Genomic DNA, 23,740 nt, shown 5'->3' on the forward strand with positions numbered 1-23,740 from the left:
CGCGGTTTGTCTAAGTATGGGGTGCTGCTTTTAATTACGGTTTGTTGTAACAAAACGCCCCACTGCATCGCCCACAGCCAGAAGTCATCAGTCATTCATTACCACAACACAAAAAAACACACACACAACTGGGGAAGGGCCTCATTGAATCCGCGCGGGCCGCAATTGGTCCGACTCGAGGTGATGTCGACAGTGGGCCGTGATTCGAGTCCGAGGCAGCAGCCAACCAGAGGGAATCGTGCCGATTGCGGGGGCGGGGATGGAGGCGGGTGCAAGCATGGGGGGGATTTTAGGCACGCCAAGTGATGGGTCCCTGCAGACTGCCGCGCAGGCGACGCGCGCGCACGTAGTGAGCGCACGTAACGCGGTCTTCGTCCACAGCGGCTCTCGCTCGCTCGATCGCTCTCTCTGCCCGGCGGGTGGAGGAGGAGGTGGTGGTGGTTGGTGGACGGGAGTTCGTCTTGCCGCACGTTCTTTTGTTTTTGTGCCAGCCGTGAATGAGCGGGATCGCTGGAGAAGTTGACGAGCGTCAAGCCGGATCAGAATCTGCTGGACGCAATTTTTTTTTTGCTCGATTTCGACTTCGACAGCGGGAACAGTTTTTTGCGGGGCTTGCAGCGAAAAAAAGAAAACCGGTGACTTTTCGAAAGGGCGAAAAAGTTCGGCAGCTCCTCCGTCATTCCACCGTTGAAAAGTGAGCAGAAAACGCATCTCATCATCGAGGATCTTGCGTGGAAGTTGAGCAATTCTGGTAACGAACCGTCGCAGAGGACACGGGACAACTTTGGTTGTCGGGTACTTATCGGTGCGTCGTATACACACACACACACATAGGCAAACACTCACTTGCTCACGCGCGCACGCACGTACACGTGTGTCCATTGTAGAGCACGGGGAGAACCCTTGAAGCCAGGGGCGCACCGACCTCAGAGGTTAAGCCCTGCTGGCCACCCGCTAGCTTCCCCCACCCACCTCTCCTCGTGGCTGAAAAGGCTGCTGCAAATTCCTAGCCCGAGCCAGCAAACACCCTGCGATTAACTGACCTTTTGTCTGGCTTCGAAGAGAGAAGTCCTGATTGGAGAAACCTGCCCTCGGGGTTAAGGACTGGACAATTCAAGACCTCTAATCTCCGGCTCGCCATCTCCTCCAACGCAAGGATTATTTGAGCCGGGGGTCACCTGGGCTTTCTCTTCCGCTGCGGCTGCAAAGTTGCCTTCCTCTGGGTTCTTCTGCGAGCAGTCAAGAAACTTCCAGGTAACAACACGACTGGAGCGAGTTTTTTCCTCCAGTGTTTTTTTCATCTTCTTCTTCTTCTTCTTCCCCTTGAGCTGTGCGCGACGGCGTAAATTTAGACTTTTAAACATGCCATAACATCGCGTGATTGCAGTTACAAACGTACGTTCCGTTGACGTCCGAAAAACAAAAATAGTTTGATGGAAATTTATGAGCTGGGTGACCCCATCGCTGACTTTTACAAGTATGTTGGAATTTTCTTTTGGTGGGAAATGAGTGAAAGATTTTAAATCGTTTATTTTCGACGTTTTTGTGTGTGTATTTGTATTCAATAAAATGCGTCTTCTTCTGCCAGAGAAGTTTACACTTTTTACAGACATATCTTGCGAATTTGTCTACAATCTGCCCAACCGTGGCTGTTGTTCTTTGTCAGAAAAAAAAGGTCACCATTCCTAAATGGATTACGGTTTTTATTTTTGTTAAAGATTTCAAACGTATAACTACAAATTGAGTCCCCCCCCCCACCTTCCCAAAAAAATGCTGCAGTCATTGTTTTTTTTTGTGGTTCAACGTTGACGTCAACTGCACAGGCACAAGGTTGCAATGAGGACGGAACCCGTGTGGCTGCTGACTGGCCAGCCAAAAAAATGAAAATTGGGCGTCGGTTTTAATTGGTTTTGGGAAGGGTGGGATTTCTGCACGAGTGAGCGGGGCTGTTTGTGCGGAGGTAATGAGGCGGTGTGGCTACGCCGGTGCTGCTGCTGTTGTCCCGTCAGAGCTGGGCACGTTTTGTTTTCTCGGTCTCGTCTTGACTCATCTTTCACTCTTTCACTCTCTCTCTCTCTCTCGCTCCCTCGCTCTCCGTTTCGCGTCGCAAAACCGTCGGTGTAATGGACAGAGGTTACGCTAATGCATCGCGAGCTCAGGTATGTCGACGTATGGCCGGGATAACCCTGTAAGTGCTTATTAGGTGGCAGGAAATGATGGGTGTCAAATTTTGAGCTGAGAAATGGCCCATTTGGGTTAAGTAAAGTGTTCGTGTCAAAGCAACGCCCCGGGATCTCGCAACGCAGAGGAGAACATTACTTCGTCGCTCACAATATGTAGCGGTGAATAAATCATTTAATAGAGCCTCGCTGGTATGACGTAAGCTGGCACAGGAATATTTAATCGATGTCAAGAAAACCCAAGGGGATGATGCACCTGAAGGGAACGAGCCAGGAAGAAGGGGGCACCGACAGTTAAACTATTTTGGACGCTCCACGGATTCTTTCTCTGCCTTTGTCTGTGAGACGCATAGCTACGTGCGTGCATGAATCATGTTTTCTGCTGGCTTGTGCGAGAATGTGTTATGCGAGATTCTCGGACGATTAGGCAGAGGCGAAATGTGTGCACAAAGCCAGAAAAGTAGATTATCTTCGACTTCAAATTTAAGAAATTCTGTGATGTCGAACTGCAGTGTTTTCTCTCTCTGGCTCTCATCTGTACGTACTATGTAAATTGATTTTCTCAAACATGATTCCACATAAATGTAAACATAAATTGAGACCTAACAATACGTAAAAAAATAATCCGAATGACTTTTTTACGTGAATATATAGATTTTTTAAAAAAATAAAACGTTAAACCAGGCTTGAAAAGCATATATAGAGATCCACGAGGATGAGGACTTTAATATAAATTTCAGATCCAAATATATAAAAGCATAAGAATAAAAACTTCAAAATTTCAGGGTACTATACTTGCACGTGTGTTTGGCGTGTGGCAGGAATTCAGCCAAAAACACATCGACTTCAGCCTTACCTCTCCTCCGTTTGAATTGTAACTGGATCAATATGTTTTGGGAACAGCGCTTGTGTATAGGGGGAGCACAATTGTTTTTGCTGCTCGTGTGGATGAGGCTAATTTAGAGGAGGGGGGAGTTAATTTCCTTCAAAGAGCCGAGCTTTGCTACGCATCCACGAGGTAGGTCACGTTGGCCCTACGCGGCGACACGGTCACCTGGGAGTCTCCACGTATGAGGCTTGGCCGCCGACTGAAATTGTGGCCCCTCTCGTGCACGCATGCACATGGGCGGCACGTGAAATGAATGGATGGGGGGTGGGTGGGGTGGGTAGCTGAGATCTGGCAGGAGACGACCATCTATCAGCCGAGCCGGGTGAAAGGCTTGTCACTGGCCCACGCTGGACAGATGGTCGGTCAGGTTCCAGCATACCCCGTGCCCCTATTAACCTTTATTGTTACAGCCAGATATGGAGGACAGTGGTGGGGGCAGGGGGGTGGGAGAGATTGTGGATGTGGAATATGGTGAGCAGGCGCGGAGACACCGGTGCAGCAGTGGATCGGGCAGAGCGAGAGAGACGGACATGGGAAAACGAGAAAGACACACACACAGAAAAAGTGGCATACGAGAGAGAGAGAGACGCGCACATGAACGCACACACATGAACATAAGAATATAGAGACAGAGAGACAGACAAAGGGGGAGGCACACACACAAGATCGAGCCACGGACACGATGGAAGAGAGAGAGAGACACGCAAGGAGAGAGAGAGGCGCGTGCAGACATTCGGGGAGACAGACACACACACACGAGGGGAAAGAGAGACGTCTACAAAGACACGGGGAGAGACAGGCACACAAAGAGAGATGCACACGAGAGAGAGGGAGAGAAAGACGCGGAGACGAGGAGAGAGCGAGACACACACACACACAAGTATAGAGAGACACACACACACACACGGGGAGACAGACACGCAGGCTCGCACGCACGAGGAAAGCGAGTCAAGACGCGAGCGGAGACAGAGACGGAGAGTCTGCACCACTCCCACCCGTGACCCTTCGCTTCCCTCGAATCTCATTGTCGTGGCCCAGCGTGGCCAAGGCAGAGTTGCCATTGTCTTTCCAGAAGGCGGCTTTGCATCCCAAAGAGGGGCGCATGAGAAGGACCGTGCTTCGCCTTTGTGGCAGCGCCGATCACAAAGCGCGGCTTTGCGGTGGCATTCATGGGTGGTTGTCTCTGCGACAGTACAGCGCCAGCAACTTTGAAATGCTGAGCGGTGTGGGGGAGTGATCACGTACTTTTTTTCAACCTCCGAAAGGGGTTGAAAGTAAAACAAAAAAAAATCGTGATTTCACGTTTCTTCTTCGTGTGAGTGTGACTTAAAGGGAAAAGGAAAGCAGTGGAGATTGTACAGAGGCATAATACAAGAAGGCTTTTCGGGGGATTGAAGCCCACAAAAATGTGAGCTGTTCTGCCCGGTTAGGGTTTGGCTCAAAGTGAATTTAAATGATGGGTCACTTAAAGTCCTGTCGTTTTTCAAGGCAACGATGCCTTGGCAATTCTAATATTAACGAAGCACTTAAGGGCAGACTTTGTTTGTGTCTTTAGCGGTGGCAACGAAAGACCAAGCTACCGGGATTCGGCAATTCTGCTGAGCGGACACCAAAGTACGTGGATCCGAATTTGATAGACAGTCTCCTGTGCCGAGAGATGTGATTCGCGAGTCTTGCTTCGCGCATGGGTTTAGGGGATTACAGCCACGGCAGGTTTGGTGAGACCAACTTCTGCGAGGTCACCAGAAAAGGGGGTGGCTGAGCAAACTTGGTCTGGCGGTGCCTAGGTTCACCGATGATGTCGTTAATGCATCATTGGTGAACCTCAGCGTAAACTCCGGTCATTCTCGCAGCGTCTTTTGGCTCACCATCGACCAAAGACGGTCACAGCATCGCGCGCTTTCAGATGCGCCTATGCGGCCGTCTGGAACGATCTTCCTTCCGACATTAGGAAGCCACCGGAGCTTTGCACTTTTAAATCTCGATTGAAAACTATTTTGTTTTAGAACAGATTTCTGTGTTTAGTCTTGTCCTGCCCCCGCACCTCCGATTAGCACGGATGGCTACGTACGGTACGAAAGAAGTTCAACATACATACGTGCAACCGACGAGAAATGGACTAAATGTACTGCAGAGCGGAGCCCGAGATCAGGCAGACGTGGCAGAGAGGGCAAGAGAGCGGCAGAAGGCGGTGAGATTAAATCAAAATATTTTTAGAGTGCACGATTGGACGAGGCCGCTGGAGACAACGAAGGAATGGAGGGATATGGAGGAGGCCCAGCGGTGGGAAGTTAAAACAAGCTGATGACATCAAAGACAACAAGGGTCAAGTCTCTGGTGCGCGTTTGAGGTCTCGATGTGAGCGCTTGCGCTGACTGACACCGGCTGGCCCGAGACAGCTCGTGCAGATATGGGCGGAGAGAGAACGCGTTCGGGTGCCCTTTGGCGATTGCAAGCTGAAAAAAAAACCACACGCAACTTCCAACGAATGTGGGGTTTTTCAGCCAATTAAGCTTAGAGGCGAGCAATTAGGATTAGCGATGGTCAAAGATTTTGACGAAAAATGTTCTTCCACCGCAATCGGACGTGACCGCGTGGCGTATTGAGGTCTCGCCGCAAGGGCATCGGTGTTTTTTTGTTGTTGTTAAATGACACGAAAGCATTAAACGAAAAATGCACGATGCTTAACGGTGATATGTTTTAGACGGTAGTGTTAGGGAATACAAGCGTCATGCTATAATGAGGGCCGGGGGGCGGGGGGTGTCGGTGCTTGCCAGGAGTATGTGACCTCTGGAGCGTGGCTTGTCGCAGTTTTATTTCCTGCTCAAGTGAGATCGGAGGGGGTTGGATCGAGCACAAAGCGGCGAGTGTGGAGGGGTGAATACAATTTCACTACCACCTCGACCCCCCCCCCCCCCCTTCGCTCGCCCTCCAAAAAACAACCTGGCAATCTGTGTCGGCCACGGTAGCGAGGAGACCTGGAGCACACAAATTCACAGTCGTGACGCCTCAACACTCCCAGTACGTCTTCTTGGTTCTTTCGGTAAAGTCACGTAGAAGGGAAGTAGTAAAATAATAAAAAAATAAAACATAATAAAATAATTCTCACGACGTTTCGGCCACAACCAGGTCTGTCGGGGAGATAGCGTCTGAATTTAGACGCTGTCTCCCCGACAGACCTGGTCTTCACCTGAGGACGGCTGCTTGCGTTGTGGCCGAAACGTCGTGAGAATTATTTTATTATGTTTTATTATTTTATTCTTTTATTACTTCCCTTCTACGTGACTTTACCGAAAGAACCAAGAAGATGAATCCCTGCAGTCACGAAAGCTTTAAATCGAAACTCACAGTACGACCGAGAGCCCATCTGTACAGGACAAACCGTAGAAAGACCTATGCCAGAGAGCTGTACGTGTGTTGTACTTCTTTCGCACCGTACGTAACCAGGCGTGCACACACACGCAGGGAGACCCACGCAGTCGAATGTGAGGACCCTCACTGATCGCCTTCCAAACGGGCGTGCGCTGCTCTGTGAACGATCCCAGAACTGGCTGTCTTTCAAAGAGGCGACGACTGGCACAGACATTGACGCTTACCAAGATGAGTCCGTTGTGGTGCCAGGTGCTTGGTCAAATTCGATGATTAATTATCCATCCTCCGATTAGCACGGTTGGCTACGTACGGTGCGAAAGAAGCTCAATATATACATACAAAGACCTATGCCAGAGAGCTGTACGTGTGTTGTACTTCTTTCGCACCGTACGTAACCAGGCGTGCACACACACGCAGGGAGACCCACGCAGTCGAATGTGAGGACCCTCACTGATCGCCTTCCAAACGGGCGTGCGCTGCTCTGTGAACGATCCCAGAACTGGCTGTCTTTCAAAGAGGCGACGACTGGCACAGACATTGACGCTTACCAAGATGAGTCCGCTGTGGCGCCAGGTGCTTGGTCAAATTCGATGATTAATTATCCATCCTCCGATTAGCACGGTTGGCTACGTACGGTGCGAAAGAAGCTCAATATATACATACATCATGATTTACGCGGTATTAATAGTGTGTATGTTAATTTTAATGCATTCTGTAGTCAATTTCGTCCGATACTTTCCTGTGTAAGATCAAAAACATGAACTTAGTTGTTTTTTACGAGTTAAATAATGAAATTCACGCACTCTGTGCAGCTAATGAGAAAACCTATCAGCCTGTAAAAAAACATGTGCGCAGACTGGAAACAATTGGAATAATAATGGTATATCGATCCCAAGGTGTTTCAAAGAGAAAACGCACAATGCCTGTGATAGTCACCAAGCTCAAGAGGAGAGGAAAATCTGACATTCTTTTTGTAATTCGACAGCAGTCGAGACAATAGCACCCTCTACCCCCGCTTCATTATAGACAACAGGCATAGCAAGCTTTGCCTTTATTAGACATCAGCACGACAGTTGGCCATCGTGGCCCACTGCTGCCGTGAGTTACATGATGTCGAATCGACACCACATGTCGAATGTCAACAAGGCGCAGCAGAGTCCTATTTGGAAGTGAGCAGGCGCTCGTTGGGCAGAGCCTGCCGCGTCAACTCGTGTGCCCTTGTTTAGAGAGCACCTATCTCTTGGCGCTCTTCCACATTTTCGCTCTTCTCCGCGCGCTCTCTCTGCATGACGATAATGTCTGGGGACTTGCGGTCAAGGCCACGTACATCGTACATGGAAAAAAAAATAAGCTACAATATTTTAATCGCACCGCCCCATGACAAAAATAGCAATGGGAAACAGACGAGGGAAGAGCATGTGTAACAAAAAAAACATGTCGAAACGTAGGGCGTGATTTATTTGTATGTGTTGTCAATAATTATAACAATACTTTAGTAATTGATGATTCCTTTGTCATTCCACTGGTTGATTGAGAACACCACTCGCGCAGCTGCTCATGGGGATTGTTTGACTATACTTCACTTTTCCCGTCAGTGCGGGTTGGTTGATGTTGAGGGGTGCTCGGCAATCGGTTTAGCTATTATTCGACGCTGATGTTAGCCGCGTCTGGGGATGACACGGCCACTCGACTGCTGCTCTACTGCTTCCCTGGTTTTTGAACGTAAAGAATTACGCATAAAGTTTGCAAAAAATCTATTCTGGAGGAAATTGTTGTCATTGATTTTTGTTCTTAACAACATACCTTTGTGCATTAACCGACGATTAATTATTTGAAATCATCTGATGCTATCAGAACACCCACGTGCAAAATTGTCTCGTGACGAGAATTGTATTAAAGGCACACCTTAGAAATTAATAGGCGTATTTGCAACATGTGGCATCGGCTTGGGAAGTCCTTCAACCAGCGGTGGATTAATGATGGCTGACGATGATTGTTGAACCCTACCCTTGAACAAAACCCCTGTCCCCATCTCTACCCCCATCAAACAGCCATTAATCACCCTGTCGCTACTCCAGCCCCTTAGTCCTCACACCTACCTGACAAGGGACAGGAGGGCGGCAGCCCGGCAATGGATTATTGAATCTATTTGTGTGGAGCTTTGGAGTGAATCACCCCCTGGTACGCGTGATTGGATTTTCTCCGAGTATTTTGCTTTTCGTTCCACACGAAGGCAAAATACTCATCAATGGAATGAGCCAAACGTCCCCACTGTAGCAACACCCTTCTGAAAAGATAGCCTAGAGACTCCGCGAGGCTCATCTGAATAAACAAACAGCAAATTTGCGTGTTCTTCGTATCCACCGAATCAACGCTGCACCTCCTTCCCCGAATAGAAGAATCACTTCTACAGCCACGGCTATAACCAAACCTCTCCCCGACCCAACCCTGTGTGACCAGCTTGTTCTTCATGCGGCAATCGGTCGATGTCTCAGAAGGCTCCGAAGTCAAAACAAATCACAGAGCCTCTCGGAGTTCGGGTGGCATTAGGGGTGTAAAACTCATTCTCGATCCACGATTTGATTAAATAATTTGTCCTAGCCTGTCGTTTTATTTTAACCGTCGCATTTGCATTGTTTCCCAGGGCTTTTTCGTCTCGTTCGTCCAGTCTTTTGTTGTTGCGATTGATGCTGCAGCCTACATTTCCATTTGCTGATAATGTAACTCAATGGGGAACAGAACGAGAAACAACACAAACACAAAGGACGCTGATAATTGGTTTTTTACCCTTCTATCTGGCAACAAAACTGACACCTTTTTACAAGGAGTCATGTTTGCATAGACCGCAATACCTGCAGTCATAATACAAACAAAAGAACATAACTCTGATAATGTGCACTGTCCTTGAAGTTTGGACCAATCAACTTCAAGGACAGTGCACATTATCAGAGTTATGTTCTTTTGTTTGTATTATGACTGCAGGTATTGCGGTCTATGCAAACATGACTCCTTGTAAAAAGGTGTCAGTTTTGTTGCCAGATAGAAGGGTAAAAAAACCAATTATCATATTTTACTAGCAAATGAGGTTCCCATAACAAAGGACGCTGTCAAAAAAAACGGGACGGAAAATGACCCATGGGTAAATCGACGAAACGGCGTCGTCATTTTACGCACTCGTCGTATCTGAAGAGGGCATCTTGTCGACGTGCTACGGGGCCGTAAGATAACTCCGTGGACGGGATTTGAAGGCAGGATGTAAAGTAGGGCAGGGTGGTGAGTCTTACGGGTTATGCGTCTAGCCGCACCGAGCGTGAGCTCCGACAAGCCAGCGCTGCCACGCGCACACTGACGGCGTTTTGCGCGCTATGTCAGCGCGGTGTATAGAGAGTACTGTGTTTCTAGACTGTATACGCGCAGTCCATTTTTCACTCCACCGCTTTTCACCTGAGCTCTGTGTGTGTGTGATTGTGTCGGTGCGTTTGTGTGTGTGCGCGCGTGTGTGTCTGCGTGAGAGGGGAGCGGTGGTGTAGCGGTTAGCGCGGCGAACCTGGCGGCCCGAGTTCGATTCCCGCTCACGGCTACCAACACCAGTGAGGATTATCAGAACCGGTCCTGGGTCTCCCCTAGGTCGACTCAGCCTCAAACAAGTACCGAGTGCGATGTGTAAACATCGCCACTGGGGAGACAAAGGCGGTCGGGTGTAATGCTGGCCACCAACCCCCTTGTGTGCCGTGCCGGCCTTTCATAGGTGCTACTCGCTAACAGCACTTGCCCCAACAGTCTTACGTGTGAGAGTGGACATGAAGTGTTTGTACGAGTAGTGTGTACTGTGTGTACTATGTATGTGTGTGTGCTGTGGGGGAGCGGTAAGTGCCGCCGTTAGCGCCCTGCGCGACGAAACCGGCCCTCCCGAGTTCGATTCCCACTAACGGCCAACAAAAGTGAACCGGCGTTGGGTCGCCCCTCGGTCGACTCAGCCTCAAATGAGTAGCTGGTGCGGTGTGTAAACATCGCCACTGGGGAGACAAAGGCGACCGGGCTTGGTTGCTGGCCGCCCACCCCCTTGTGTGCCTTTATAGGTGCTCGCTAACAGCACTTGCGCCAAACGTCTGTTAAAGGCTATATGCGATATGAAAGTATGAATAATAGAATATTTGAATTGTATAAGGGTATATATGTGTGTGTGTCTCTTGTGAAACGTGTACCTACCGTCACCAAGATAGAGATTCCCCGTGTAGCCTTCAGTAGACTGTGGGGGCAAGTGCTGTTAGAGAGCACCTAACAATGTCCAGCCACGTGGCTACGAACACGGCCGTAGCGGCATCGGTGGCGAGCGACGTCTGAAGCGGTTCTGAGCCTCTCCTAGGTCGACTCGGCCTTAAACGAGTACCCGGTGCGGCGTGTAAACACGAGTACTTGGGGGGCGAAGGTGACCGGGCGTGAGTGCCCGTATAGGTCTGTGCAAAGTCTGTAGGTTTTCGTGTGTGGGTGGGGGAATGGGATAAGAATGAGTCTTGGGATTTGACTGTTATGAGCAGTCCGGTATGTGTAAAAACAAAGCACTGTGCCGTGTCTGTAAGTAATGAAGGGGGCTTAGAGGACCCAAGAACATCTAAAGTCCAATTTTCACGCCTATCCCTCCGCAAATTGGGCATTTCCTTCAGGAAACGGCTGATGTTCCTGAGCGCATAACTCAAAACGAGAAACATTAACCGCGGTGTCCAAAAGTGATGCAACTCACAATCATGATCATAATGCCTTTCATCTAATCTCCAGGGAAAGGCTCATTGAGTCTCAAGACTATATTTCAAGAGTTCCCTTCTTGTGAGGAAACCGGATTGCAAAAGATACCCACGACCAAATAAGGGAATAAGACTCAAAGCTCCATGAAGATAGGTGCAAGACTCTATGGCTACACTACATTTCTAACCCACGCCTACAACATTGTGGTATTCGCAAGTAGTCAATGAGTCAAGAACTTTAAACAGGCTCAGAACTGCTTAGCTTCCGAGATCTGCAGAGGTCAAGGCTCGCGTTAAGGGAGGTTTGGCTCATAGAAGGTTAAAGGGGCAGCCCTGCAAGTACGTGCTCGCTCCACTGCTGGGTATAGCATCTCTACGAGAGGGAGAGTTCTACGGGGTAAATTGACCTTCTTTGCCGACCAGACGTTTTTGAAGAGGAATAAGTACCCACACTTTACCCCATCATATGCTGGGTAAACAATAGCGGGCGGTGGTGGTGATTTGTATGTATGTATGTTGAACTTCTTTCGCACCGTACGTAACCCGCCGTGCTAATTGGTTGTCTGCAGGAGAGATCGAACCTCTGGATTTGCAAGTCCAGTGCGATAACCGTTACGCCGCTGTGGCAGCGTCCCGATGATGGCGGTGGTGGGCCGCGCTCTAATTGCTTCCCTCTCTCCCGTGCGCAGTCGGTGGAGGCGTCAGCGGCCGTGCCGGGAGCTCCCGTGGGATGCGCTGACTCGATGCCGCCCAAGATGTCTGTGTTGGGGCCGGGTTCGCTGCTGCTGGGAGCGATGCTGGCCCTGGTCGTGTCCGCGCGCCCGTCCCCCGTGGAGCAGAGGGGGGCCACGGACGCCAGCACCGACCGGCCGGACGGTAAGGACGGGAGACGCGGAGATGGTGTTGCGTGAGAAGGACGGATGGGTGGAATTGGGGAGCACGTGATTTGTGCTTTTTTTAAAAAAACACAGTTGCCGAGCACAGGCTCAAAGGCCCAACATTTTTGTTTTTTATTTTTACAATGTAAGTCCCACTGAGCTATGTATGTCTTTTTTAGAAGCGACCTTCCCACAAGTGATATCTCAACGAAGTGGCTCATCACCTGGCAATTTAAAGCAGCTGCATACTCTAAACGCATCTTTATAAATGTGGAGGGAAAAACCAGAGGTCCTGGAGAAAAAAATCGACGCGACCACAGGGAGAGCACGTACACTCCAAATATACAGCAGCAGGCGTCGGGGTCGGGATCGAATCCACGACCTCCTGCATACCAGGCGAGGTAGTTAACAGACTGCATGGCAGAATACTGTGAGAAACTCTGTCCCTCTTCTTGTACAGCTGAGAAGCCACCGAGCAAAGAGCCGTTCAAAACAGCGTGTTGCCCGCGCAGTTCATCTGAAAGTGTGAAAACACAACTGCGCACGCTCGGTGCTATGATGAGCGAATAATACTCCGTGTAGCTATGCACTGTACATGTAAAGCGCGTGTTGTTTTGTAAAACTTCGCAAAGACAACTCCGACATAGCGACAATTTACTGCAGACTCAGAGACTTGCTGCATAATATCTATTGGGTTACTTTTTATATTATTATTGTTATTGTTACTACTACGCTTGTTTAGCCAGGAACGCCTCGCCGAGTTTCAATCCTCTACTTTAGGAGCATCTTGACAAATTTTTGCAATCGTTGCTGACGGTGGCCTGCTCTACTTCGAATTGTGTGGCAGGATATTTTAACTTCTGCTGTGAAGGAAACGGCACGTGTGTATGTATCGTGGCTAACGCACCCGCGGTATTAACCAGGGGCAGCCTGCCGGATTCTAACCGCAAACCTCCGTGTCACCTCCGCAGCTTTGATTTTAAAAAGGTGCCAAGAAGTTTTTTTTTATAACGTACCACTTTGACACCGTCATATTTGCTAAAAAGTGCCGGGTGAGAATAACACCCGCAAGTTTTAAAGTGTCTCAGGACATGCAAAACTCTCGTAAAACTGTAATTCATTCAATCGCAGTCGACAAATGAACGTTTTATTTCCCTCCAAAAAAGTTGCACATGGCACTGTTGGGTTTTAACAAAAAGCTGCATTCCCCCCCCCTCCTCCACACTCTTCTTTGCCCCCATTGTCGCTTCAATTTTCTGGCGTGTGTGGCCACTCTCTTGAGAAGCGGATGGGCCCATCTTGCGCTTACTCTTTGGCCGCGGCCGCCTGTAAAGCCGCCGTATAAAGCGTATCGGCTTCAGAGCTCTGAGCGTGGCATTGTGAGCGCTGCTTCCGTTGGGGAGATCACTCGACGGATTAAGCCATAGACTGCACATCGCTCGAGTATCCTTGGAGACCGGTGAAGCACATTTGCAAGAAACTTTACCAACTTGAAAAGAGAAATAGAGAGAGAGAGACGGTACGTTTTTTTTAAACGAAGTTATAATTTTTCGGCATGGTGGCCGATATTTTGATACGCGAACGGGTTAAGCTGGAGGTGTTCCCAGAAGTTTCAAGTGCAACGATTTTCAGCTTCCGCTGAGATCTCGTGCAGGCAAGTGATGTGAGCTTTTTTTTTTTTTTAAACACAGTGGCTGCGAGGCAAAAACAGCAAGGAACTTTACAATATGATTGGCGGTCCAGCGTGAATGGTGGCAGAATGAAATGGTTTCTCTCCGATGCGTTTTCTTCTTGGCTTGTACCGCCTGTTGTTCGGCACGATGTCCGACGTTCCGCTCCGCGTGCCGGGAGCGTCTTCGGGCGCTGAATTTGGAACATGCCGAACGACACGCGGTACATACCCTAAAAAACCACATCGCGGAGCTATGCAGCACAGTCGCATAACCGTACACGGCCAGCACGACGAAATGGTGTTCAGCAGGCGGCCGTGTTGTTGGCGAGCCCCTGAACTGGCCTTCGCATCCGCCTCTTACGCACATGAAATATGGTGCGTGGGTGGACGTGTGTGCGGACGTGCGCGCCATAGCCGCTCGCCGTTTGTGCGCGAGCGTGCGTGCGTGCCTGCAAGCGCACTAATACAGGTATTCACATCCAAGTCTGTGCCCCATGTGTGAAATGGTCGAGAGTAAACACGGCTTCCTGGCAAGGTCCTGATTGATCGCACCGGGCAGGGAACTATTTATTTTGTGTGTTGGTCTCTCTTTCTGCTGCTGCTTTGTACCTCAACAAGTCTCGATTTTAGGGGCAAAAAAAAAAGAATAATCTTCCTTGCGCTCTTGTTTATTTTTCCGACCCTATGCGTTTCAGACTTTACAAAACTTAAATTGACATACGTACAACTATTTTTGGAGCTTCCCAAAGAGTTTAAGGATTTTATTTTTCGTCTCCGGGTTGGCTGTCTAGCCGAGGAAAGTGGGAAGTTTTTTGTTGTTATCTCAACACAGGTGCGACTTACGAAAGTGCGTGCGAGCGAGCGAGCGAGCGCTGAGGACCTCGTGCGAGCGTGAAGGGCCGCATAGAGGGCCTGCGCATACGGGGACGATGCTCGTTTCCTGCTGGCCCACAGGATGTTAATTAATCACAGCTGTAAAATAATCCGCGAGAGGCAAATAACCTTCATGCATTAAAGAGCTTGGCACCCGACGTGCTGGTAATGTGCATTAGCGATCTGCCGCGGAGCAGACTGATTTATATCTGCAGTTAATTTAATAAGACTCGAAAAAAATAATCTGATTATTTTAATCATGCCCTGCAAAAATACGTGCTTATTTATTTGTTCGTGAGGCATACTGTACATGTGTATATACGGTGAATTAGTTCAGTTTTGTACCCATACAGGTATTTACGTGGAAAGTGCATGCCCGTACGTGGTCAGTTCTTTATTCACGGAGTGACAGAATGTAACACAGAGGCTGATAATGTCAATATTCGCAGCATGAGCATCAATTGGGCTTTTGTAGCTTGTGAATTTTCTTACGCAGCTGGTTAGCGCGATACACAATGCCACTCATCTCACCGCTGCATCTAATTCTCTTGCAGCTCGCTTGCAATTTCTTTGCCATGGAATCGCCAACATACGTATTTCATGCCCACATCTTTGAACCGGTAGTTTATGCCCACACGCGCGCGCGTGGAATACATGTGCAAATTTTTATTTCCATTTTCAAACAACAACGGCAACGACCCCGGATTGCAAGTTGCGTTGAATAAGCATAAACTGCCGACTTTCGCGGACGGCTGCTGGTCCAAAACTTCCGCTCGGCCGGTATCTGTACGGACATCTGTCTCTTCTCAGGGTTGCTCCATTGAAGAGTGGATTTGGTGCAGTGGCTCGAGGGGTGAGTGGGGGAGGGGAGAGAGGAGGTTGGGGGGGGGAGGGTGCTGTCGATTAGAGGTCAGGGGTTAGAGGGTAGGATCGCTGAAGGGGATGGAATTTTGGCATGTGACCTGCTTAAACTGTGACACCTATGATCCAATAGGACACCTATGATCCAACGGAACACCTATGATCTAATGGGACACCTATGATCCAATGGGACACCTATGATCCAATGGAACACCTATGATCCAATGGGACACCTATGATCCAACGGGACACCTATGATCCAATGGGACACCTCAGCCACTGCTCGCTGCTCACGGGTACTGGAAGTGCAGATATTTGCTGCTCTGACACGTTTTAGGTTTTAAAACCCTGGAACCTCTTCAGGATCAAGGCTGCAATTGTGCAGTGCGTTTAAAGTACCACTGTCACAGCTCGGTTATAATATACATCGAGGCAATTGTAGGCACGTATTTCCAATGCATTCGTTTTGTAATGGAGATACATGTTTAAAATTGTGTTCTACTTAGTATTTAATTATGTTGGCATGGTCGTGCACCGCTAACACTCGTGCCTCACAACAAGAAGGGTTTGAACCCTGCGGTGGGTGTCTTTCTGGGTGGAGTTGGTACGTCCCCCCCCCCCTGCTCTGCATATGTTCTCTCTGGCTTTTCTGGTTTCGTCCCAAAGCTTTACAACAAAAGTCAAGCCGAACCGCTATTGGCCAAACATCCCAATGTAGAAAAATTACCTGCAAATGAACCAATTGAAAACGAGTAATGGCACTTACCTTGGTAAACAAGTATAATAATAACAATTAAAGGCATGTTTTGTGTTACGAAGTCATCTTTGTGCCATCAAAAAAAATTACGTTACCTAATGTAAATACATGTTGGAGATGTCAAAATTATTTTTTTAAAACACAAGTGAGCTTACGCAGGATGAATCGCAAGTGTGGGATGATGGCCGGTGGGGTGAGACTGGTGATGGAATGGAAGCCAAGGGGAGAGGAGATGCCCAAGGGAGCGTCCGCCACGGAGATGGAACGATGAGAATAGTTAAAGTGCAGAAGCGACGTTGGTTTGTGGGATCACGAAGCTGTTGCCAGATGATAAATTGCATGGGAAGGCCTTCATTCAGCAGTGGATAGATAATGGCAGGATAATGATGATACTTATTTTTTTAATCCTAACACGTTCGGTGCTTGCTGTCATGAACGGGGTGGGGCGGCGGCGGGGGGGTATAAAACACTTCATGGAATTTATGGCCAATCTGTTGCGAACAGTGATTCCCCTCCGCGCATTTGCCTCCCATTAGCTTCTCCCATATGGCAGCCAGGCCCGGTACTGTGTGCGCTCGGAGGCAAGGTTTTTGTGAATGGGCTCTTGTGGACACCTATTTACATTAAGCACCCCCCCCCCCCCCGCCACCCCCGGCTTGTTTAGGAAAACCGCGGAAAGCCTCGCTGGATTCATGACAGGGGATGATGGAATATTTGAACGCTGTCTGTTGAAATCCTCGGCGTGCTTTGGTCTGCACCAGCGACCCTGCTGCTGCTGCTATCCTTCATGGAGCGCTCCTACGACGCCGTGACTTGACTCAATATTGCCACAATAGTTAATGACAATGCAGCTCTGTGTGGTGGATACATAATCATCCCCGGCAGATGCATATGTTGTTAAAATGTACACTCTCTCACACACACACACGCACGCGTATGTATGTATAGCAGTGTGTATGTTGAACTAGTGGGGAGAGGTAGTGTAGCGGTTAGCGCGCTGCGCTATGAACCTGGCGACCTGGGTTCCCGCTCACGGCCAACACCAGTGACGATTATCTGAACCGGTCCTGGGCCTCCCCTAGGTCGACTCAGCCTCAAATGAGTACCTGGTGCGGTGTGTAAACATCGCCACTGGGGAGACAAAGGCGGTCGGGCGTGGTGCTGGCCACCCACCCCCTCGTGTGCCGTTCTGACCTTCATAGGTGCTCGCTAACAGCACTTGCCCCTACAGTCTGTTACAGGCTATACGGGGGATATTTGATGTTGAACTCCTTCCACACCGTAAGGGAGCCAACCCTGCTAATCGGAGCAGTAGGTTTAATGAAATACTTGGGAAGGAGGAGCAGTGGTTCCACGCACTGTGCTGTAAACTTGGCGACCTAAGTTCGAGTCTCAGCCATGGGTAACATCGTTAGTAATTGAAACATGAACCGGTCCTGGGCTCTCGTTTCACTCACATGCCCTGGCGAGTGTGAAGTATCACCAAGCACAACTTCTAAGATCAACCCCAGTGCGTGGAGTCCTTCATCCAACAGTGCATTTGGCACACGAAATAATAATAATAATGAGTAGTATTATCCTCCGCTATTTACGCCACAGTCGATGGTCGCGCACATCGTTGATCACATTGCTACACTGATCCACTTTGGGTTAAACACAAAAAAACTTCTTACGCAGGAAGCGTTGATGAATATAACGTCAATACGACTTCTCCGAATCCGCAATGGAATCCTTCTCGCATTCTCCTTCTACCCCTCGTACTGTTGCCTATCCCCGTAGTCAAATTAAAGAAGATGAAGACGAGAGTGCTGATTTCGCTGCTTCTTCTGCTTTTCCTCCACCCCCCCACTCTCACCCCCCACTCTCACCCCCCCCCCCACTCTCACCCCCCACTCTCACCCCCAACCCACTCTCACCCCCCACTCTCACCCACCCCCACCCCCACCATGGCCACCGACCATTTACTCCCAGTCCGCACAGCCGCGATGTGTACGTCTGGAGTTGATTGGCCGATTGCCCGTGGTTCCTTCCTCCTCGTTCTCGAATCCTTTTAATAACCCCCCGCCGACCGAGGGCCCCCTTGGCTGTCAGCTGCCTTGCGTAGCCGCAGCTGATCAGCAGCCACCGCGTGCGATGACGACGACGATGACGACGACGCTGATGCTTTGCGCAGTGGGCGCGGGGTTGGTGTGCGGGAGGTGATGGGGTGTTAATTTTCTTTCTGCCTTAATTAACGGCGCATTCATTTGGGTTCCAGCCGGCGCATGTGGCATACATTGAAGAGCGTTAGTCAACGCCTTGCAACAACATGTTTAATTCCTGTCGTGTTTTTTTTCCCTCTCTCTCGGCATCTCGTTTTTCACGCTACGGGGGGAAAAAAAAGCTCCTCGGTGATTTACAGTGAGTGCTCGCCATCTCAAGGTGTATGGCATCGTGGGAGCAGCAACAACAACAACAGCAACAACACAAGCGATAACCTTGTGAAAACAAATCTAAGCCAAAATGCAGGCTTCCTCTCACACGGAGCTTGGGGCGTTGTTGTCTACAGCTGTCAACGTGTCTCAATTTTTAATTTTCGAATTTAAAAAAAAATCGGTGACTCAACTCCAATTGGAAAATCTACCCCCCCCCCCACCCAAAGGATTTAAGATGGAGTGGTGGCGCAGCGGTTAGCGCCATGAGTCCGCCAATTAGGATTCCTAGCCGCGACTAATACACCCCTATTCATCAACTCGTACCAAGCAGCGTAGTGAATTCGTCAAACAACACCGTGACCGCGATGATGTAGGGAGGCCATCATCCAGCAGTGGATTGACAAAGGACTGCGGTTTATATTGTGCAGCTTTATTTTGTAAACTTGCGTGCTTGTGCCAGAAGTGCGGTTGAGGAACCGTCAATACTTTGCCCGGGTTGTTGACATTCAGAATAAAATTGCTCATAAAACCAAATGTTACGGAGGAAAACCGCTGCAGCAAGTGCCAGCACGCCTTGTACATCATGATGACGGCACTATTTTTTGCATGTATTCCACAAACACGGCCCACGTGCACAACATACACAAGGGCCCGTGATGTCGGCAAAAGCACAGGCATTTTAGTTTTCACTAAACATTATCGTCGTGTTGTGCCTGGCCCCGTGTACACACTTGTTATTATTTTTCTTCTTCTTATGGGCATTCTAAACAGCTGCAGAAATCTGCTTTTGAATAAAACGAATAGCTGCATTTTTTGGCGTGCGGTCAACAACAGCGTCAGAGGAAGCTCAGTGTCGGGCCGGCTTCCATTCAGCGCCTAACAATACGTGGTGTGCAGATTTCTTTTTTTCATGCCCACCCATTAGTTGGCATGATAAATCACGATAGTGCACGTTTTTACGGTCCGGTGGTACATTAACTCGTTCGAAGAAAAAAAACCCCATTTAACAATTACAATTAATTAAAATAACACTTGCGTGCCGTTATAACCGGCGCTTGTTGCTGTAGTATTGTTTGTACAGATGTAGCGCAATGTTCTTTGCGTTAGAAAGCGCCAAACATAATTAACATGGGCGGCTTAAACGCGACAATATGCGGCAAGCAGTGGGGGCACACTTTGCTTTTGAGCCACTCTAAATAGGAGCTTTTTGCATGCATGATGTCATCTGTGGTCGGACTGCATATGATTATCCGTCCTTTTTTCAGCGCCGCTCTTCAGATTTTCCGCAGATTATAAAACCAAGTACAATCGCACTGCCGTGATCTAACTGATCGATTCTAACACAAATCCGCATGAAGCAATGGTCGACCAAATAGATTGTTTTTTTTTTGTTTAAGCGTGGTCGTGCAATTTAACGTGGATCCATACTCTTTGGTTCTTTCGGTAAAGTCACGTAGGTAATTTTTTTAATAAAACAAAGGAAAACAACTAAATTAAATCACGACGTTTCGGGCGCAACACAAGCGTCCTTCATCAGGTGGGGACAATCACAGCGAGAGAACTCTCGCTGGTGTATGCCCCCCCCCCAGGTATATAATCCCTCGTCACAACCATCCCTTCGGCAAACATAGTTCTCTCGCTGTGGTTGTCCCCACCTGATGACGGACACTTGCGTTGCGCCCGAAACGTCGTGATTTAATTGAGTTGTTTTCACTTATTTTATTAGATTTTTTACCCACGTGACTTTACCGAAAGAACCAAAGAGTATGAATCCTTGCAGTCACGAAAGTTTCAAATCTAGAATTAACGTGGATCTTTACGGTGTGCCGAGATGCGGCACAAGCACGCGACTTAGAAAAAAAAACCCAGCGGCAGCTCCTTCTGGCAAACGCTTGAACATTCGAGCGAATTTTCTCAAGACAAGTGCGACCTCTGTAAGGAGCACTGGGGACGCGAGTGGGGGGGGGGGGAAATGTCACGAGGACAGGTGCCATCCACCGGACAACGCGCAGGGCCCCGTGGCGTGGCAGCACACAGAGGCAACGGTGCCGGCCTCGTGTGGAAATGTGGCGACCATCTGTGCAGGTCCGCGCATATCTTCCCATATTTTACCCCGCCCCCCCCCCCACCCCCACCTTGAGCTACGTTGGGTGCTGACAGGCCGATGTAAATACCTGACAAATGCGTCTGGTCTTGTTTAATTTAATGGGACGTCCCATCTGTGTAACGCGACCGACCAGATTTTTTTTATCTCGCTGAGCCACGCCGTGACGCGCTCGGAAGTGACGCGCCACCCTGGTGCCACAGGCCTCCTGCCCACGCGGTGCTTTTGATTGCTTGTGTTTTAATCGGACTCGTTCGTTATTCCGCATTATATTTATATCCTAAAGGAAGTCGTGAATGCCTTTATGAGGGTTTTTAATGGTACACAAGCTACAGACATTTCCTGCGCTATATATTTTTTATGCGTAATTAACTTATCGTGCGTGTGTAATGTGCACTTATTTATTTTGATGTGCGCTCCTTTAAACCGTATTTTACTTGAACGCCTTCAAATAAAAAGCTACGGCTGAAATATATATTTTTTCGCCGTGCAAATCAAATTGTTGCTCACACAATGGAAAGTACATACCTTTGTTGATCGACAGTTCCTTACTGCACATTTTTGGCTTTGCGTGCACATTCTAAAGATAATGAACGTGGATCACACACATATTTGCACAACTCCCTCACTTCCGAGGCAGCGAGGTGACCAGGAAATGACAGTACAGCAAGTAGGCATGTGAACCATTTGCGTGGACATTTGAATGTTATTTTCCACAGATGTATTTGGGTTTTCTCTGGGTATTCCACTTGTCCTTCCGCACACAAAACACAGTGGAATTCGTCAAACTTGCCAATGTAGGAATTGGCCACGTCTCAGGAAAATGAGTGTTTGTACTTCACGTGGGGCATTCCTGTTTAGATGAATGACATTAAAATGCAGATATCTTTTAGTTTACTATTATTCCTTTTTTGGCTTTGTGCACACATTCTATCGACAAGGACATATTCTCATTTTCATTGTAAATGAGATCATGGTGTAGACACTTAATATGCATCTTCCTTCGTAAACAGCACACAATATTCTCCAACTTGCATTTCCCGCACGCGATATCCTGCACAAAACACTCAGACGCGATTAATACTGAGATCGTTTATTTTTTTAAAGCATTTCGACGGTTGTCACGTTAACTCTGTTAATGGTGGCAACAGTCATTCATTTCCCGTAAACAGACACTGCTCGTCGCATGCATTTCAAGAGTCCATATAAAACCCATAAGTGAATATTGATACAAAGTTGTTCCCAAGGCATGCGAGAGTGGCCGGGGATAGATCTGCAAGCAGCAAATAGCTCTGTCCACTTAACTGAGAATTGCCCACAAATGCATTGATCGGCTTTTTTTACAAAAAACGCATCGCCGCCGCTTGCAGGCAATGTCTGGGATGATGAAGAGCCCCCTGCATGAACCATGTGCTGCGCATTATGGCTTTTTAGCTTTTAAAATATACAGTTGTGTGTGTGTGCATAATCATAATAATAATAAACGCCGGTCTCAGCCTTGACACGACACAATTTAGCCTGAAGGCAGTGAAAAGGAGTCGCGATATTTCACCTCCCCTTTTACAAACGTCATCATGGGAGTGGGCGTTGGGCCAGCAGTAGAGCTCCCGGTCCTGATGATAACCCCCAACCCCCAACCACGAGCACACGAAACGTAATGTCGTGCCCTTCCATCCATCCATCTACCCATCACGACGCCACCAAACTCGCCGCGTGGTCCCATGGGCGGCAGCACAACGAACGCACACGAGGCCACGCTTTGCTTTCTCGGGTTTAGGTCGTTGAGACGTGCATATGACCGACTAAAACCCGTGCGCTAGAACATCGAGAATTCGCCCAATTCGAGAGAGTGCGGATCTCGCGCTGACTGACGTCTGCTCGTCGCCTGCCGTTCCGTCATCTATGCTGGCGAAACTCGCCCACTAATTCATATTTACAATCCAGACATTCGCCAGCCGGTGCGCCAATTAAACACGCAAACCCGAAATTGGTGCTGTAATTGCCCGGAGCATTTCGTTCGGATCAAAGACAACATTTTTTTTTAAGCAAGCGAAATTGACTTCCTTTGTGTTGCAGACAGCCCTAACTGCAGTAATAGGCCTTCTGATAATACCCTAAATGAGATGGTAATCTGCGCAGCTAGACGGAGGCTGATAACAATAGCAGCACCACTTGGCCGGGGTAAACAACAGAAGGGGGGAGGAGTTGAGAGTGGTGCTTGTCCGTGCCAGCGGGGAGCGGTGGTGCAGCGGTCAGCGCTACGCTGCACTCCGAATCTGGCCATCCCGAGTTCAATTCCCGCTCACGGCCACCAACATCAATGACGATGATATCAACCGTTCCTGGGCTTCCCCGAGCTCGAATCGGCCTCAAATGAGTACCTGGTGCCGTGGTGTGTAAACATCGGCACTGGGGAGACAAAGACGGCCGGGCGTGGTGTTGGGCACCCCCCCCCCCCGTGTGCCGTGGCGGCCTTGATAGGTGCTCGCTAACAGCACATTTATTTTGACATTCCGCATACATGATGTGTATATTTGAGAAATAATAAAATAATAAAAATAAAACATAATAAAATAATTCTCACGACGCTGTCTCCCCGACAGACCTGGTCTTCACCTGAGGACGGCTGCTTGCGTTGTGGCCGAAACGTCGTGAGAATTATTTTATTATGTTTTATTTTTATTATTTTATTATTTCCCTTCTACGTGACTTTACCGAAAGAACCAAGAAGATGAATCCCTGCAGTTACGAAAGCGTTAAATCGAAATTTAGTGTATTTTTGAGTTGCGTTCGCAAGTCGGTTGCATTTTTCGCAAGTACTGTACACATACAGTACATTTCCAGCCGTATGATCAACTTCACAAACAGTCGTGTTGTAGAATAAACGGCGCTTATTAGAACGAGGGCGCAAGTGGATCGGAAAACCCAGAAACTCTGTCCATTTCGTCTACGTTTCCCCTCCTCCCCCCCTCCTTCCCTCAACTCTTGTACCTCAAGC

General features: G+C 48.7%; 1 protein-coding gene across 2 annotated transcripts in view; it reads left to right on the top strand.

Moving 5' to 3' along the window:
• Positions 1 to 334: 334 nt before the first annotated feature.
• Positions 335 to 23,740, top strand: part of FGFR2 (fibroblast growth factor receptor 2) — a 63,842-nt gene continuing 40,436 nt past the window's right edge. For both annotated transcript variants that reach the window (XM_061556365.1, XM_061556366.1), the window contains exons 1-2: positions 335 to 1,254; positions 11,873 to 12,059. In XM_061556365.1, the coding sequence (XP_061412349.1) occupies positions 11,927 to 12,059 (133 nt within the window). In that variant the 5' untranslated portion in view covers positions 335 to 1,254; positions 11,873 to 11,926. The remainder of the gene's footprint in view (positions 1,255 to 11,872; positions 12,060 to 23,740) is intronic.

Source organism: Lethenteron reissneri, chromosome 22, assembly GCF_015708825.2.
Source record: "Lethenteron reissneri isolate LAM-NWPU_2019-01 chromosome 22, ASM1570882v1, whole genome shotgun sequence".
NCBI classification, from domain to species: domain Eukaryota; kingdom Metazoa; phylum Chordata; class Hyperoartia; order Petromyzontiformes; family Petromyzontidae; genus Lethenteron; species Lethenteron reissneri.